Genomic DNA, 18,949 nt, shown 5'->3' with positions numbered 1-18,949 from the left:
GCTGCATAGTTTCTACCAAGGCCTCATCTTTGTTTTTCTGTATCTAATGATTTTTTTATTTACACCTCCACCAGGGCAGTGCTCCTGCCCTTGTAGTGAATATGTGTTTATTCTGCCCCTACCCCAAGCTGCTGGGACTTGCTGCTTGGTGAAAGCTCAGAAGCCGAGGACAGCACTTCTGCTTAGCTCCCAGAGGCCTGGGGTCATTGTCTAGACTCTACATGGTTTTCATTTTTTTTTTAGTTTGATGCATTTTCTGGGTTATACTATAGAGCAGTAGATAATTTATAAATTAATAAGCATTAAATAGGAGGCATGTGTTTAACAGCTTTCCTGGTCATGATATACAGTAATAAGAGTTTATAGGACATGGACTATAAATAACTGATAGATTTGAAGTAGAATTTGCCATTTGTCTTTTAATTTGATGGCGTCATTCAAATGTTCACTTTATTTCTTTTTTATTATTATTAATTTATTTTACATTCCAATCCCAGTTCCCCCTCCCACCTTTCCTCCCATTCCCTCCACTTCCCCCACTGCTCCACGGAGAGGGGAAGTCCTCCTCTTGGAAGTCTACTAAGTCTGTCCCATCATCTAGTTGAGGCAGGACCAAGGCACCTCCCCACCCCGCACCCCTGTGTCTAGGCTGGGCATGGTATCTCTCCATATAGAATGGGTTTACTTTATTTCTATGAATATTCATAAATGTGACTTTCTTATAGGGTATAAAATATCCTTAAAAAATAAGGTAGTCTTTATTGGACCTATTCCTTCAATCTATTGTTAATAAATGATATTCCCTGTTTTTCTTTTAGGACTGTAAGGCTCTGGGAAGTTGAAAATCCAAAGAAGCAAAAAAGTGTTTTTAAGCCTCGGACAATGCAGGGTAAAAAGGTCATTCCCACTACATGTACATATAGTAGAGATGGGAACCTTGTGGCAGCTGCCTGCCAGAATGGAAGCATACAGATCTGGGATCGAAACTTGACAGTAAGTCAAAGCCTCTTTTGTTTTTTGAGATGGGTTTCTCTTTGTAGCCCTGGATGCCCTCCTGTCCATGAACTCACTATGTAGACTTGGTTGGCTTTGAGTTCAGAGATTTTCCTGCCTCTGCCTCTGGAGTGCTAAATTAAAAGCGTGTATCACCATGCCCAGCCGAAGTCAATGACTTTTAAATCTTTTTGAAAATGGCAGGCTGGAGAGATGGCTCAGAGGTTAAGAACACTGCATGTTCTTCCAGAGGTCCTGAGTTCAATTCCCAGCAACCATATAGTGGCTCACAACCATCTATAATGAGATCTGATGCCTTCTCCTGGGGTACAAACATGTACACAGATAAAAAACTGTATACATAATAAATAAATAATTAAAAAATGTTACCTTAAAAAAAAAGAAAATGGCAGCTAAAGCATAATGACAAATATCACATTAAAATACTATGAATTTCAGTTTCCTGAATTTAGAACAGTTTAAGCTGCAGTATTAGTTTACCAAGTGCTGGGGCTTTTATAATAACCAGTATTATGGCCAGCATTCCAGCTCTGAATTTTTTAGCCTATAATATTAAAATAAATTTACTCTTTTGATATAAAATTTAAAAGGTATAGTACAGCTTACTATATAAAATCTCAATTCTTTGGGAAGAAGGGTTTAGCAATAATACAAAACAATACTGAACAGAGAACTAGAAAAGATTTTTTAGAGGATATAAGAAAACCATGAAAAATCTAAAGTTATTTTATTTGTTTTGTGATAATTTCTATAATATTTAAATAATGTTTTATTTTAATATCCTTCCTATATCAGACTATTTTTAATGGGTTCATGTTTTCTTTCTGTAGTTTTAGCTAATAGGATAAATTTTTGAACTGAAATGGATCATGCAATCGACAGAAATAATAAAAATGAAATCTCTTGACTCATTCTATAAATTACCTATGATCTTTAAAAGGCTTTTGTGTTAGTGTAGGAGGTAAAAGGAAAATATTTGATAGGTAAATGAGTTACCAGTGTTAAACTATTAAGTGGTGTGTTATGGGTGGGGTATGCCTGTGCATATAGCTTGCTGCAATCTGTTTTCTCCTTTCACTATTGGTCCCAGCAATCAAACACAAGTCACTTTTAGGATTGTAGGCAAGTGTACTTTACCCTTAGAGCATCTGACTAGCTCCTACAAATGTTATAGTACATTTTGGGTCTTTATTTGAGTGAAAGGTGCTCAAATTATTCATTAATATTTATTGACTATATACTATATGCCAGACAGTAGTCTAGGTTTTAAGAGTACTGATCAAAAATTCCTGCCCTTGTGGAGTTTACATTGGATTAAAAAAAATGGGCATTATAGGAGACTGCAGAGAGGACTCAGCAGTGCAGAACACTGGCTGCTCTCTAGAGGACCCAGGTTCAATTCTTAGTACCCATACATGCCTCACAACTGTCTGTCACTTCAGTTTTAGGGAATCCAGTGCCCTCTTCTGGCCTCAGGGCACCAGACACATGGTACAGAAACACATGCAGACAAAGCATCCATGTACATAAAATATACATAAAATAAAAATAATTGGTTCAGCTTTGTTCCTCAAACGTCTATATTTTAAAACATTTACATTTTGTTCAGGACCCTAGGGAGCACACTTGTCTTTTCAGGGAGCTAAGTCAGTTGTGTTGAAATGAGGTACAACGTAATGGTGGGGGGAAATTCATACTGATAATGCTGGAAGTATCTTTGGCATTTTCTGTTTGTCAGATCTTTTTATTTCTGTTTTCATCTCCACTGTAAACTCCATAAAGCTTCATAACAGCACAGAGACTTTAAAATGCCTTTGAATTGTAAACTGAATTTTAACTAAGCAGTAAATCTTTTAGTAACTGGCTTTCATCGTCTCTGGGTACTGCTAACTTAAACATAGAAATTCTAAAACACATAGTTTTCTTGTGTAGCTTTAAGAGTAGTGTTTTCAAAATGTTGTATACATATGTGCCATTCTCTTAGGACCTCTATTTGCTATTATTTGTTTAAAATAAAGTTGAGTATAGGTTTTGAAGATCAATCATGCATGTCTTGAAACAGTGGCAGTCTGTTATTTCCAATTTTGTGGGAAGCAAAACGAGGTGTGAGTGTCAGGTTTCTGAGCCATCTACTAAGGAATTATGGCTTAAGACATCCTGCTGATCCCAGCCTTTAATTCTGTTTTGCTGGAATTTAATAACATGTGAGCATATAGTTTACTATACTGTATCCTATTTGTAATATTTTACTCATTTTTATACTAGCATATTAGTGTAAACTGGAAAAACACAATTGAGAAGAAAAAACTATCAGGAAATACTCCTTGATTTAACAGTTTTTAAAATAATTCTGAGCAATTATATATATTCTGTGATATATATCACAGGAACATGAGAGCTGAAGGGAGAAAACCTAACAGCACCAGATTTTTACACAGGGCCAAAGGTAGTGTGATGGCAGTTTGTGATGAGTAGGTGAAACTGTCATAGTTGTCACATTTAATCCTGGAGCTCTCATTTAATCTGCTTTGACGCACATTGAACAAAGCACATCCTAACAAATGTATTATCTCTGTTAGTGACAGACCCTTGTGTCCTGAGGATCTCTCTTTACTATAGAGCAGTGTTCTCAACCTTCCTAGCGCTACGAACCTTTAACACGGTTCCTCATTTTATAGTGACCCCAACGATAAATTTTTTCATTAATACTTCATTACTGTAATATTACTACTGTTATGAATCATAATGTAAATTTCTGATATGCAGGATATCTGATATATGACCCCGTGAAAGCATTGTTCGGCCCTCAAAGTGGTCATGACTCATACAGGTTGAGAACCTCCACTCTAGATCTACGCTAGCCAGTAGGCTAGCCATCAGCCACACCGTTCAGCAGGAGTGGGAGACAAATTGGTAATGGGGTAGCTATGATAAGAAATACATTATATGCCTGCATGAAAATCACATGATGGTCTGTTATTACTTACAATTAATATATGCTAATATATTTAAAAGAATTACATAATAGGACATACATGAAGTTGATACTTTTCAGAGAATTTGTTTTCTTACTGGGCTTGCTACCTCTGCTCTGTACTCCTTGTCCACTGTCGTGGTGTTTGTAGGTTACCTCTATGTGTTCTCTGTTGTTCACTTTAGCTATCTGCCTATCTGTCTGCTTGAGGAGCGTTTTAATTGATATTCTTGTGACTCTGTTACCTCCCCGAGAATAAGATGAAAGAAATCTAATGAGGGTTATCTGTGAGATGATCTCCAAGCCAGTGTTATCTTGCATACATAAAACACAGAACTGGGGAAGGCAGAGACCAGAGTGGACGAACCCAGGGCCTTAAGGGAGGCATTTATTTTGGATAAAATAGAGATTGATATTACAGAGTAAGAGTTCTGACGTTATCAAACCAGCAGACCAAAGCCACTATGTAAAAACCACACTGACAGGCTTTTTTGAGAGTCTCAAAACAGTGTTGAATAATCTCTTTTAGAGTCTCAGGCAAAGTAACTGATAAAAAAGTTACCACAGAGAATAAACTGAAATAAACAGGATATTTTGCGGATGCTGTGGCACTAGTGGTTCTCTGGGGGCTTTCAAGTTGGTTGAAGACTCGTGAGCACTATCTCCCACCTTATGTTAAAATAGTTCTCAGGATTTAAAATTTTCGTTTTAGTGTTATTTTCTGTTAAATTTTCATAATGTATCTTTTAAAAGGTACCGGCATTTGCGGATATTCATTGTAAAAACACTGAGCTTCATTATGAGATTTTCATGTTTGCCATGTGCATTGCTGTGTTCACTTCTCTTGCCTTGCCTCTTTCCAAATAGACCCCTTCTTCTTTCATTTTTTAAAAAAGTAAATCTAGATTCGGCATGAGAGAAAACAGGCAGCATATGTCTCTATTTTGTGTAACATGATCTTTAGTTCCGTAACTCATCATTTGTGATCCTTTTTCTCACCTCAAGTACCAAATTCTCCCATTTACTAACTTCTTTTTTTAAATTTAAATTAGAAGCAAGCTTGCTTTACTTGTCAACCCCAGCTCCCTCTCTGTCCCCCTCCCCCATCCCCTACAACCCTTTCAACTCCCTGCCCAATCCCCACTTGACTCTCCAGGGAGGGTGAGGCCCTTCATAGGGTATCTCCAAAGTCTGTCATATCATCCAGGGCAGGTCCTAGGCCCTCCCCCATGTGTCCAGGCAGAGACAGCATCCCTCCACATAGAATAGGTTCCCAAAGTCCATTTGGATGCTAGGGATAAATACTGATCTGTTGCTTGAGGCCCCAATGAATGCAGAGGTCTCCTCACTGACACCCACCTTCAGGGGGTCTGGATCAGTCCCAAGCTGGCCTTTCAGATATCAGTCTGAGGTCAATGAGCTCTCCTTGTTCAGGTCAGCTGTTTCTGTGGGTTTCACCCGCTTAGTCTTGACTCCTTTGCTCATCATTCCTCCCTCTCTGCAACTGGTTTCCAGGAGTAAAGTTCAGTGTTTAGCGGTGGGTGTCTGCCTCTGCTTCCATCAGCCGCTGGATGAAGGCTCTAGAATGGCATACAGGGTAGTTGGCAGTCACATTATCGGGGAAGGGCATTTAAGGTAGTCTCTCCACTATTGATTAGGTTGTCAGTTGGTGTCATCCTTGTAGGTCTCTGGACATCTCACTAGTGCCAGATCTCTCTTCAAACCTATAATGGCTCCCTCTATTATGATATCTCTCATCCTGCTCTCCTCTATTCTTCTCCCCAACTCAAGCTTCCTGCTCCCCCATGTCCTCCTCTCCCCTCCTAACTTCTTTCTGTAACTTTTCTTGTAGTGTGTATTGGGTGTGGGAGTTCATGTGTATGTGTGGAGGTCAGAAGTCAGCCTTAGGTGTTGTTCCTCTGGGGCTACCAACTTTGGTTTTTGAGACAGAGTTTGTCCCTAGGCTTGCTGAACAGAGAGCCCTTTGCATCTCCTTGGCTCTGCCTCTCCAACACTCTGATTACAGGCTCACACTACCATTCCAAGCTTTCTTTATGGGTGCAGAGCATTGAGTTCAGGCTCCCTGTTTGCACGGCAAGCACATTACCAGATTACCAGTTGAACTATTTCCTCAGCCACATTTTTCTTGTATTTGACATCTTCTGAAGCTGTCACAGTCCCTGAAAATAACATCATTTCATTTTGTATGGGTTTATGTATTTTATGTGTGTATACTATGATTGACTATGAAGAAGAAAAAATATGGAGGTTCTCTTTTCTTCACCTTTCTCATTATACTCAACGCAGTAACCCAACTTTCCTTCAAATGCAGTGTTAACAAGTTAAAAATTAAAGATTTTGGAAATTTGTGATATTTTGCCATATTGTGTGCTCATTCCTAGACTTGCTTTGTGATAAATCTGTCCTGGATTGTGTAGTTTTCAAGAGTCGTATAACTTTGACTTGGAAAATATTTTTACACAGTTATTAATCATTTTCTACTATCTACAAATGTGAAGATGTGTGGGGAATTCATTAAAAATTTATCTTTGAGATTATTTCAACTAAAATAATTGCTTTTGGGTTTGTTTTTAAAATTTCTGTGACATACCACTTTGTGTCAACCTCAGACATAATGTATGGAGGACCTTTTTGTAGATAATTACTCTATAGTCTATGAATGCAACTTCATCTTTCTAATAGTGGTAGTATCACAAAGGTCATTAAGCAGAACCTCCAGAGGCTAAGGCTCACTTACAGCCCTGTCTCCTGTCCCATGTCCTCTGCCAGGTGTCTTCTTACTTTCCACAAAGACTGATCACTTAATAATAATTCACAACCTTTACCCATTGTAGAGAGTCAAGTTAGAGCATTACAATGCTGACTTTAAGTGGGAAGGATGGTAGTAACTTATGGAGGAAAACAATATTTTAACAATTTAAATACCAAATAACTTGGAAAAAAGTTTCTGGTATCTTACTTAGAGAGGGAAAATCACCTACCTACCTCTGAAAAGTTCAAAGAGCAATGTTAGAACTCAAATGTAGGTGTTTGTCTCTTCTTAGACTTGATAGTGAGGACCTAGAAGAATATGAAAAGTAAAATGCAGTGCATGGCTGTATAGCATATTTGTAAATGACACCCAAGACTGCAAGCAAAACGTATTATTTGCCACTAGGCAGTACTGAGTTCCTAAGCTACATAGTATCCCGAAATCAAACTTTGCCATTCTACAAAAACTCTTAAGCATTTTAGCAACTAAAGGGGAAAAGGAGGTAGACCAGTAGTTACTAAGATGGTGCTCTGTGAATGCCCTGTCTGGGTGCTTTGAATACATTATCAGTTACAAAACTCATAACCCAACTAGGTAGGGATCACACCTTCATGCCATAAATATTTCAATGACTGATTTTCATAAAGAGCACATCTCTAATTACAAACACAGATAATCAGGGCTTGGTAGCTCAGGGTGGATAAGTAGAGTACCAGGTCTAACCTGTGACACCACAAAACAGCTGTGTAAACTGTCCCAAATTACTTCAATTCTGAGTTTTGAAATATTAAATAAAAATTATAAAGATTTGCATAAGATTTTAGAAAGACCCCCTAGTCTAGATAAAAGGGAAATAAGCTGCAAATTTTTATATGGGCTGTCATTCCTTCTCTTCTGTTGTAGTTGATTGTTGTTATTATTGCTTTTATGGAGTACTGTCACTGCGTAGGTGATATTTTAATAATTTAATATAATTGCTTTATATGTAACATTTCACTTAGTCCTCATAGCTGTCCTAACATATAAATGCTATTATTATGAGGAAACTTAGACACAAAGAAAGTGGGTTGCCTACTCAATATCACTGATAGTAATTATCATAACTGAAGCCAGTTCTAGACCATTTGGTCATGAATGTTCTAATTCAAACTTGATAGTTTGGATTAGAAAGATTCTCCACAGGCTCCTGTATTTGAATTCTTTCTCCTTGGTTAGTGGTGCTGTCAGTGGAACCTTTGACAGGTGAACCTGTCTGAAGGAACTATGTTACTTGGATCAGGCTTTGATTGTTTATAGTTTTATCCCTCTTCCAGGCAAATTAAATGGGGACATGGGGACAGGAGAGAGTACAGGCACATCATAAAGTGTGAGTAAGTAATTTAAGAAGACTAATAAAGCAACTGAAAATCAAATCAATTGCATATAAAACGAATGGAGCTCTAATAGTTTTTATTTACTCATTCAGTTTCTTAATAAATGATCTAAGGCATAGAGAAACAGCAACTAAGGCACAAACATCCCAACTTTATGAAGCTTAGTGGGAGATGAAATGACTAAGCACTTAATGAAAAAAATAAATAAATAGGGCCAGTGAGATGGCTCAGCAGGTAAAGGCTCTTGCTGCTAAGTCTGAATATCTAGGTTGACCACTGAACCCCACATGGTAAAAGAAGAAAGCCATCTTATGTAAGTTGTCTGTGCTGAGTAGTTTTATGTCAACACAAGATAAAGTCATCTGAGACGAGGACCCTCAATTGAGAAAATTGCCTCCATATGATCTGGCTGTAGACAAGCCTGTAGGGCATTTGCTTAGTTAGTGATTGATGGAGGAGGGCCCAGCCCATTATGTATGGTGCTATTCTTGTACTGGTGGTCCTGGGTTCTACAAGAAAGAAGGCTGAGCAAGCCATGTGGAGCAAGGCAGTAAGCAACACCTCTCCATGGCCTCTGCATCAGCTCCTGCCTCCAGATTCCTGTCCTGACTTCCTTCAATAATGAGCAGTGATGTGGAAGAGTAAGCCAAATAAACCTCTCCTTCCCACATTGTTTGGGTCATAGTGCTTCATCACAGCAACAGAAAACCTAAGTAAAACTTGCCTTTTGACTTCACATACACATACAGATAAACAGGTAATGAAACAATTACACAGTTATGATTGTCATGAAGAAAAAACCCAGGTAAACCAGTTGGAGACATGGGCACAGGAGAGAGTACAGGCATGACTCTAGCAGGTAGTTTGGTTCTAGAACCATTCTTAATCTCTACTGTCATTACATTGTATTGGGGTTATTTGAAATGGTATTCCTAGGATGAACCAACATATCATGGGCAATAACTGGTGCAAAGGCCCACAGGCAGCAGGAGTAATAAGTGCAAAGGTCGCATAGAAGGGCGACGCTTAGCAAACTGATAGAGGCCAACCAACTAGTCTGCAGCTTGCTTAGCCTGAGGAAGACAGGCGGAAGAGTAAGGCAGACACCAACCGGATCACTGCACTGTTTCACTAATTGAATTGTTCTTTCCCTATCCAACAGCTTGAGCCCATTTCATTTCACCAACTGGGTATATCTGCAGTTTGAGTAATAAGTTCATCATCACCAGGGGCCAAACTACAGCAAAGCACTTTTCACTCATTAAAAAGATGGAAGTTTTTTTTTATTGCTGTTTTTGTTTTTAAATGTGAGCCCAGGAGATTACTGGACCATTTTCAGGTTTCATACTCTTGTATTTCGTGTTCTAGCTAGGTGAGCAAAGCCTGGGGTGAGGTAATCAAATGAGTGTGCTATAGATTGATTTAACCTTTAGTGTGTGGTGATGTTTATTTGCACTAACAGTATTTTCAGCCCTCTGTCTTCCAAAGCATATGATATTAACAATACATACTCTTTATTAAACATTTACTTTGTGCCAGGTAATGTTCCAAGTGTTTCATCCACTCTCATGCACACCACACATGTGTGTATACAATTTATCCTGTAGGACAATACTGTGAAGTAGGCACTATTGTTAGGTAATGCTGTAGATGAGGAAATTAAAATAGAAAAGAGAAAAATTAAATGACTTGCCCAGGATTACATAGCTAGTGAGTTGTAGAGCCAGAAACTCTGACCCTAGGATATCACTTTATGGCTCAAAAGGGAATAATTCTGATGGAAATGTGCTGAAAATAATTGACTCAAAAGAACTATGAGATTGTTTTGTCATGGTTTACTGACTTGAATTCAGACAAAGAGACTTATTCAGACAAGATGAAATATCTCCCCCAACTCCGTTTCTTGAGATGGGATCTTGCTGTGTAACAAGCTAACCTTGAGCTAGCTTTGAACTTACAGGGTGGCACTGAACTCACAGTACTTCCCTAACTCATATTCTTGAGTACTAGGATTATAGGTATATGCCTCCATAACTTGTCTCTAAATTGAATATCTCACTATTTAGCCCAGGCTGGCCTTGAATTCTCATCCATATCGTGTGTAATCATAATTAGAGATGGTGATTTCATAGCCCTGTCTTCAATTTCATTAGACTGCACATCCAAGACATAGCTCATGATTTCCTCTGGAAACACATCCCCAGCTTTGCTCTATTTAATGGCCATCAAAGAGAGTTGATTTTGGTTAATTGTTTTCTGATTGTAAAAATAACTCATATTTATTTGAATAAGTATTCATTGAAAGTAGAAAAGTTTATAAAGAAAATGAGTCAGCTCTAAACACACTACGAAGAGACAGGAATTTTTAGATCATCCTGTGTAGTCATACACAAGGTGGGTGTGCCTTTTGTGTATGTGCTCTGAGGTTTTAGGGCTTGTTGTTGCCTGTGTAATTAGTAGTCTTCATTGCTTAGGGTCTAAACAGATGGGAAAATAAGACTCATTATTCAAGCATGATGGATGAAGGCCAGAATTTACCATTATTAAGGATAGAGTAGAGGAAAAGCCAGAAATTCTTACAGACTAACTCCTGCAATGGGACAGGAGTCCACAGGGACTTCAGCCAGATCTGCTGAAGGGAGATAGTGCAGGAACAGAAAAATCACTCCCTTGGGGCAACTTGTGTCCAAGAAAGGAAAGGATAAGACCACCAAGGCCTGTCTGTTATTCTTCCCACAGTCACAAACTTTTGTCTGTTAGTGTCCATCCGCTAAACTAGCTTCATTCTAGGAGAGGTGTGAACAGGGGGTGGGCACAGGTTGGGGTGAGAAATTCTAAGGGGCATAGGGAGTTTGGGGGGAATTGAAGAGAAGAATAACAGGATCCAGGTTATATTTTAAAAGGAATGATTCTGACCATTCCGAGTGGAGCAGCCATGAAGAGGTTGGAGCAGGGAGACTAGGAGGCATTTTAGATACCTGGGCAGTTTCCTGGATGAAAATGGTAGTGCTAGATACTTGGATTTTGATGATACTTAATACGTGAGTGTTCAGCATAAGGCACATTTTAAAATATGCTTTTGTTGTTGTTGCTTGAGATAGGGTTTCCTATATTCCAGGCTAGCTGGGAACGAACTATATAACCCAGACTGGCTGTAACCTTAATCGCTTTGTTGCCTTTTCCTCTCAAGTGCTGCAGTTGCCTAGTATATACCACCGTGGGTCAGCCATAAGTCATGACTTAAAAAAATAAAATAGAGGCCTTAATTTGGAAAATGATTATGTGAATCACTTTTATTGTCCCCTGTCTTATAACTTAGTATTCTAGTAGTAAATAGACTCTGGAGTTGAGAATTTGGCTTACAATAAAGGGAGGACGCTTGCCTTGATTTTGTGCTGTCTTAGCTAATTTTGATTATTATTTCAATTGGTAATAGAGGATAATGTGCATTGAACTAAAAACTAACCTAAATAAAATATTTTTGGCATTTTTGAAGCACAAGTAAAGCCCTTTTCAGATATCTAGCTAGGGCTAGACATGTTAATGTCCTTTGCCATGGCCACACTCTGCTGATGGGCATAGTCTCTAGAAGGCCTATATAAGGGAGGCCTCTCTCTAGTAGAGATATTTCCCGAGCCATGTTTCTCAGCTTCAGGACTTCTATGATTTATTTTGTAAGCCGGCAAGGCCAAACATTACTGTTTTAAGCATTATAAACAAAATAGTAAATGTTAAATGTTCATTTAATAGAGCCACTAGTAGGGCTTTTATATACAGAAAGCAGAGCCTGAGCCAAAAATGTGAAGCAGTCCTCTAGTCTGCGTGCATTGGTTTTTAACCTACTCTTTGATTCATTGCAACTGGAGGAGTAATGCAACCAGTGATAAGTCAACTATCTCAGTGCTCTGGAGTCCTCTCTGTTTTCTTGTCTTTTCTTTCTGGTATTACTCAGGACCTAGTAATTGACCACATTTCTTGCAACATCTAAGAAATTTTTTTGTCTGGTAGAGTTAAATTAAAGGGCATAGCAAGATTCTGTTGAACCTTAATACTTCAAAATGCTTTAAATATTTATGAGTTTGGTTCTTTATCTGAGTGTGTGTGTGTGTGTGTGTGTGTGTGTGTGTGTGTGTGTGTGTGTGTGTGTGTGTTTCCAGGTTATGAAGTAGGGAGGAACCTTTTTTAGACCTGTTTTTAAATTGATTGCCCAGGTTTCGTTATAGATAGCTGTCACTTTACTTTTGACCACCAGTGTTTACCATGGATAGAAAGCACTGAGGCTTTACTGGTGGACACAGAGCTAGTAGTTAAGGATTCAACACAGAAAGACTCTCTTGTTCTGAAAGCAGTTCTTAGATGTGAGCCGTCTGAAGGCATAGTAAAGAGAAAGCAATGCTGTGTAAAGCTGTATATTTTTAACTACCCCAAATTACATTTTATATTATGACCAAATACAGACATGCCTTTGCACAAACAGAGATATATTAAATTGGAAAAAATGAAGCTGGGAGTGTAGCTCAGTGCTAGAGTATAAGCAGCTACAAGGTCCTGGGTTCAGTCCTCATCTCCAAGAAAACAAATAGAAACATACTTGGAAAAAGAAATTTACTATAACCCTTTCTAATTTTACAATATGTAGTATATTACAGCTTGCTTCATTCATTCATTCATTCATTCATTCATTCATTCATTCATTCATCTTTTGAGACAGGGTTTCTCTGTATATCCCTGGCTGTTCTAGAACTAGCTCTGTAAACCAGGTTGGCCTCAAACTCACAGAGATCCACCTGCATCTGCCTCCCAAGTGCTGGGATTAAAGGCCTGAACCACCACTGCCCGGCACATTATAGTATTTTTTATTATACACTGTTTTGTTTCTTAAAATGCTGATTATAGCCTGTTACATTGATTTTTATGACCCCTTGAGTTAGAACCAGAGTTTGTAAAACACCTTGGTAGCATAGTATGCCCAAATACTTGATTTTTCTAGCAGCCTTTAAAGTGCCGCTGAATGCACTTGGAAAATATGAAGTTATACAGAGCAATTAGATATAAGAAATAGTTTGTTCATGGAAGAAAATAGACCAGCACGAGTATAATAAGACACTTAATCACTGCAAGAGACTAAGAGCAGTACAGGTATTCAGACTGAGAGGTAGGTAAATACAAAAGGTAAGTTGTCTGCCCTGGAATTTTTGTCTAAGTCTGGGACAACTTCTGCTGTGACATCAGGAATCACCCGTGGTTAGAATGTGCTAGGTAATGGTGTCTTGTAAAGCTCCTCCTTTAACTTTCAGAATTCTGATCCACAAGCTTCACACAGCCTCAGAAATCTCATCGTATCGTTGTGGCTCAGCTTCCTTAAGGAAGTCTATGTCCTGAAGCTCTCATTTGTCTGCTGCACTTTTCGTAACTGTTGGATTATCTGTGTACCACGTTTGTTTACTTCACTGTTAGAATTAATTAAAAAATCCTAAATGCTAGAAAAATCAGTGACAGGTACGTAAGTGCTGAGCAGCCATCAGCTCCCTCTAGCTTCAAAATTGTTTTATCAAGCCATAAAGCATTCCATCGCTATCACGTAATCATTCCCTGTCCCCCTATTCTTAAAGAAAGCATAGTAACACAACCACAAATGGAAAATAAAACGCAACTGTTTTTAAAGTGTATCAAGAATAAAGCAATTGCAAATACCAACTGGTTACTGCTGGACACCAAGGTCTGAATCAGAGATTTTTCTGGTAAAGGATACTTAGCACATGATATAGGTACATGGAAGTATCAGCAATACCCACTTATTTTTTTGCAATTAATATATGCTAGTAAAAAGGAGGATGCTAGCACATATTATGGAGTATTAAAGAGAACAACAGTGGGACATGGAGTACACGGGCACTTCCAGCACACCTGAGATGGAAATAGCAGGATCAGCATTTCAAGGCCAGCTCAGCTACATAGTGAGTTCAGGGCCAGCCTGGGCTTCATGAGACTCTGTTTTAATGTCCCCTCACCCAAATAAAAAGACAAACTCTCACTAAATCAAGACTTTCTGGTTATTCAGATTAATTAAAGAGAATTTTACAAACAAATTTCTTATCATCAAGTTCATTTGCATTTAATGGTATTCTTTTTCTATCTAAATATATTTTGGTGTAGCTCTAGTCATCTTTTTCACTTGATTATTAAAGGGAATGTCTACTAACCCAAGAGTCTTGTATAACTGAATCTCTGAAGTCAGAGTGTATTTTACTTAGTACAGTGTTTGTTTTTCTTTTTTTTACAGGCTGAATATTTTATTATAATAAATTATTCTCTTATCCAAGCCAGCAGGGTAGTTATAGATTGTATTTTTTCCTTTTTTTTTCCTCCAGATTTATTTTGGTAAAAAAAAATCAGATATAACCTTTCAAAAATTACATTAATGTTTAACATGCATTCAAATAACTTTCTTTTTTTTTTTCCAGTTTAAATTTAGATAAGAAACGAGGTTGCTTCACAAGTCAGTTCCAGGTCCCACTCCCATTCCCTCCCCTCCTCCCGTGCCATCCCCCCAAAAATTTATGTCTTAGAAATATGCATGCATGCTTCACATGTCAGTCCCAGCTCCCTCTCCCACCCCTCCTCCCTTGACCTTCCCCCAGCCCCTGACCTAATCCCCACATCATTCTCCAGGGAGGGTGAGACCCTCCTTGGGGGGGATCTTCAGAGACTGTCATTTCATCCAGGGCAGGATCTAGACCCCTTCCATTGTGTACAGGCTGAGAGAGCATCCTTCCATGTGGAATGGGCTCCCAAAGTTCATTCGTACATCATGGTAAACACTACTACCCAAGGCCCCAGCGATCTCTGAGCCTCCTCACTGACACTACATTCATGGAGTCTGGATCAGTCCCCTGTTGGCCTCTCAGTCATTAGTCTGGGGTTCAAGAGCTCCCCCTTGTGTGGTCAGCTGTCTCTGTGGGTTTCACCAGCATGGTCCTGATGCCTTTGCTCATCACTCCTCCATCTCTGTCACTGGGTTCCAGGAGTTCAGTTCAGTGTCTAGCTGTGGATATCTGTCTCTGCTTCCATCAGTCACTGGATGAAGATTTTAGGATGGCATATAAGGTAGTCATCAACCTTATCATCAGGGAGGGGCTATTAATGTAGTCTTTCCGCTATTGTTTAGTTTGCCAGTTGGTGTTATCCTTGTAGATCTCTGGAGATCTCACTAGTGTCAGCTCTCTCCTCAAACCTATAATGACTCCATCTATCATGGTGTCTCTCATCCTTCTCTCCTCTATTCTTAACCTCGACTCAACCTCCCAGCTCCCGCATACCTTTTTCTCTCCTCCTCTTATCCCCCAGTAAACTAGATGCTTTGAGAGTTTTGAAGAAAATACACAGGTACTACTCTCAAATAATATAAAGCTTTGTGGTAATGATCACATTTTCATGGTTTAAAACTTAAAATAAAACTAGTAATAACTGGTAGACAAGTGGATTGTATTCCTAAAGTTTACTGGCTTAAATTGTCTATAATCTGTAGACCTTTTAACTATTATCATGAACGATCTGAACTAACCCAATATAACATCTTTTTGTGCTGTTATGCCCTCCTAAAATAGCTGTGACTTGATAAAAATCTCAGTTTATCATATAAAAACAATAACCTTCATGTGTACCTCATAATAAGGGTCAAATAAGATAACCTTTGTGAAAGAGTCTAGGACAATGCCTGGTACTTAGTTGAAGGTCACTAAGTGTCCATTCATTTATTCAGCACACATTCATAATCTTGTTACTTTGTAATTGAACTGCAGCAAGACAGGTAGTCCCCAAAATTGGTGGTGGTGGTGGTGTTGGTGACGCCTCAGCAGTTAAGAGCACTTGCTGTGCTTGCAGAGGAACTGGGTGGTTCTCAGCACCCATGTGGGGACTTCATAGTCATTCACAAACCCAGTTCTAGAGGATTCAGCTCCCTCTTCTGGCAATATATATATATTTACATTCATGCAGACAAAACACTCATGCACATAAAAATTAAAAATAAGTAAATCTTTTTTAAAAAAGTAGTTGTCGTTGTTTTAATGTAACATGCAGAGCTTGGCTGGAGAACTCTCACCTTTCAATATTACTCACCTCAACATTAATAATAACAATACTGGAAATAGTAGTGATAATTATAGCAGTCAACACTGTAGTATTATAATTATTATAAGTGCTTTCAATGTATGTGGTCATCACACAGCTCCATGAGCTTAGCACTCCAATGTCTAAAGGAGACTGAGTAGATCGCATCCCCCCCCCCCAAGTCTGATCCTGTACTTTCAGATGCAGTCTCTAGGGTCTCAGGAGTCGACTGCCATTCTAGTGTTGTACTTCAAGGGCTGGCAACCAGGGAAGACCCGGATTCTCCCCTAGAGGCTTCTTAAAGGAGAAACATATTATCATATTATTTGCCTGACAGAAGATCTGGGTTACATAGAAAAAGCCCACTTCTTATCTGTTGGCCCACAGAGAATAAACAAAGCTGAGTAAAAGAAATAGAACCAGGCAAGACAGCAGGATTGAGTACAGTATGGAGGGACTCTCTGTGAAATGGCGTAGAGGTTGAAGAAGAGAGCCGTCTAGATTCAGCACTCAGGCAAGAAGCCACTACCAGAGGCCTTTCCCCATTTAGCTGTATTTTTAAGTGATAGCACTTAAATTGAAAGTACTTCTAAATTTTATATGTATTTCCCTACAGGAAAATATAGTGGCAAGTCTGTACACATTAAAGGTACTAACTCATCTTGTACCCTATTTATATATTATATTTTATTACTGAGATAGTGAATCAAGATTATAAAAATGGCAAAAATTAAAATATTTTGCTAAGTTTAAGTAACCATAAGTTAAATTGAATTGTCATTGACTAGATCTAGTAGCCCGATGACATTTTGCTATTTTTATCTTTAAACCTAGGAAGGGTTGCCTATAAACTATTTAGTAGCAGAACAAAGCTTTCCATATACTGAGTTAAAACATATGGAGATACTAAAGATACTTGGATGGGGCATGAATGTTTTCCCACACATAAATTGTGTTACACAAAGGAAGGATATCTAGACAGTTCACTGAACTTCTAGTTTGAAGTTATAGCAAAAAAAAAGCTGCAGCAAAATATGTAATATTTATTTTGTTAAAAATTTTATTATATATTATATATGTATGTCTGCTTTGCTTGCATGTATGTCTCTGTATCCTGTGCACTGTGGTGACCCTGAATTCCAGAAGAGGGTGTCAGATCTATTGGAATTACAGAAGGTTGTGAGCAGCCATGTGGGTGCTAGGGATCAAACTCCAGTCCTCTAAAAGATAAGCCAGAGCTCTTAACCATTGAGACATCTCTCTAGCCATTGGTAATAATAATGCTAATGCTAATACTAACGATAACAACAACAACAATAATAGTATGTGTATTGATAAATTAAGAATAATTTTATACCAATCAGTGGTGGCACATGCCTTTAATCCCAGCCCTTGGGAGCCAGAATCCAGTCTGGTCTACAAATTGAGTTCTTAGACAGCCATGACTGTTACATAGAGAAGCCCTGTTTGAAAACACCCCCCCCCACACACACACAAAGAAAACCCAAATCAAAATCAAGCAAAAATAATTTTACTTTGCAAAATATAAGCCCCAAATGGTCTATTGTATTCCTGTATCCACCTTCTTAGAAAAGTGCATCTAATACTAGGCAGACAGTCCCTGACTTAGATGGTTGAAATTAGAACTCTTGCATCTTCCTCCGTCTGAGTACACACTCAGTAGAAGCTGAGCTTACAGCTTGTGAGGAAGGGGAAACCTTTTCCTACGCTGGCAGTAGGTGTTATGCAGCATGATAGTCTCCCTTGATCTGGGCAGTAGAGAGCTCAGCTCCCAGTCACCCTGTGGTCACAAGAGAAGCAACATGTGCTCTGCACTGCAGTGTACTGTGATGCTGTCTTATGGGCAGGCGAGAGTTCAAGTGTGATATTGTCTGGTAGCTACTGTGGAGCTTTCCCATTAGCAGAGACGAAGTGCTTCTGTATTATCCAACAGGAAAATATTTTCCAGTATTCAAAAACTCTGTGTGTCACAAAACAATGGACAGATTGTATACAGTCTCTATTTTTATCACTTACAGTTATCCTCAACCCCCTTTGGTAACATTTGGGGCGAGGTGAGTTTTGACAGGACCGTTTTAATCAAGAGAGAATCATCAGCCTTAGGATTATTTGTTTTCCTTCATTTCTATGCTGTTTGTCTGGGTGTTCTGCTTACATGTATGCCTGTGTACCACATGTATGCAGTTCTGGTGGAAGCCCTGGGACTGGAGTTACAGATAGTTGTAAACCACTGTGTGGGCCTGGGAATTGAACCCAGGTCCTCTGTAAGAACAGCCAGTGCTCTTAAGTGCTGAGCCATCTCTGCACTCATATTTTATTTATTGTTATAGCCACTAAGAAGTTAGTTTTAGAATGGTGGTATGTGCTTTTAATTCCAGCACTGAATGGGAGAGGTAGGCTGATCTCTGTGAGTTCACCGCCAGCCTAGTCTACAAAGCAAGTTCCAGGCCGGCCAGCCAAAACAACAAACACAAGCAGACCTTAATTTTGAGAAAATTAAGAGGAACATATTGGATACCAGCTTTTGTGTAAGTGCAGTCCTAAGTAAAAGAGAGTAAGAGGAAAACCAAGTATGAGGACCTGAGTGGATTTCAAGACAGAGGAAGGATATAGGAGACGTGAGATATACCTTGTAAGTGTGTGTGAGAGAGAGATGAAGGGTTTATGGGAGTGATTGGAGCT

At 38.8% G+C, this 18,949-nt stretch overlaps 1 protein-coding gene across 2 annotated transcripts in view; it reads left to right on the top strand.

The window, feature by feature from the left end:
- Positions 1-18,949, top strand: part of Wdr70 (WD repeat domain 70) — a 214,369-nt gene that overhangs the window by 126,125 nt on the left and 69,295 nt on the right. For both annotated transcript variants that reach the window (XM_040757590.1, XM_040757591.1), the window contains one exon: positions 819-993. In XM_040757590.1, coding sequence (XP_040613524.1) covers positions 819-993 — 175 coding nt within the window. The remainder of the gene's footprint in view (positions 1-818; positions 994-18,949) is intronic.

This window comes from Mesocricetus auratus, unplaced genomic scaffold (assembly GCF_017639785.1).
Source record: "Mesocricetus auratus isolate SY011 unplaced genomic scaffold, BCM_Maur_2.0 Super-Scaffold_100015, whole genome shotgun sequence".
NCBI classification, from domain to species: domain Eukaryota; kingdom Metazoa; phylum Chordata; class Mammalia; order Rodentia; family Cricetidae; genus Mesocricetus; species Mesocricetus auratus.
The sequence above is the reverse complement of the archived record's forward strand: the minus strand, read 5'-3'. Positions and strand labels throughout refer to the sequence as shown.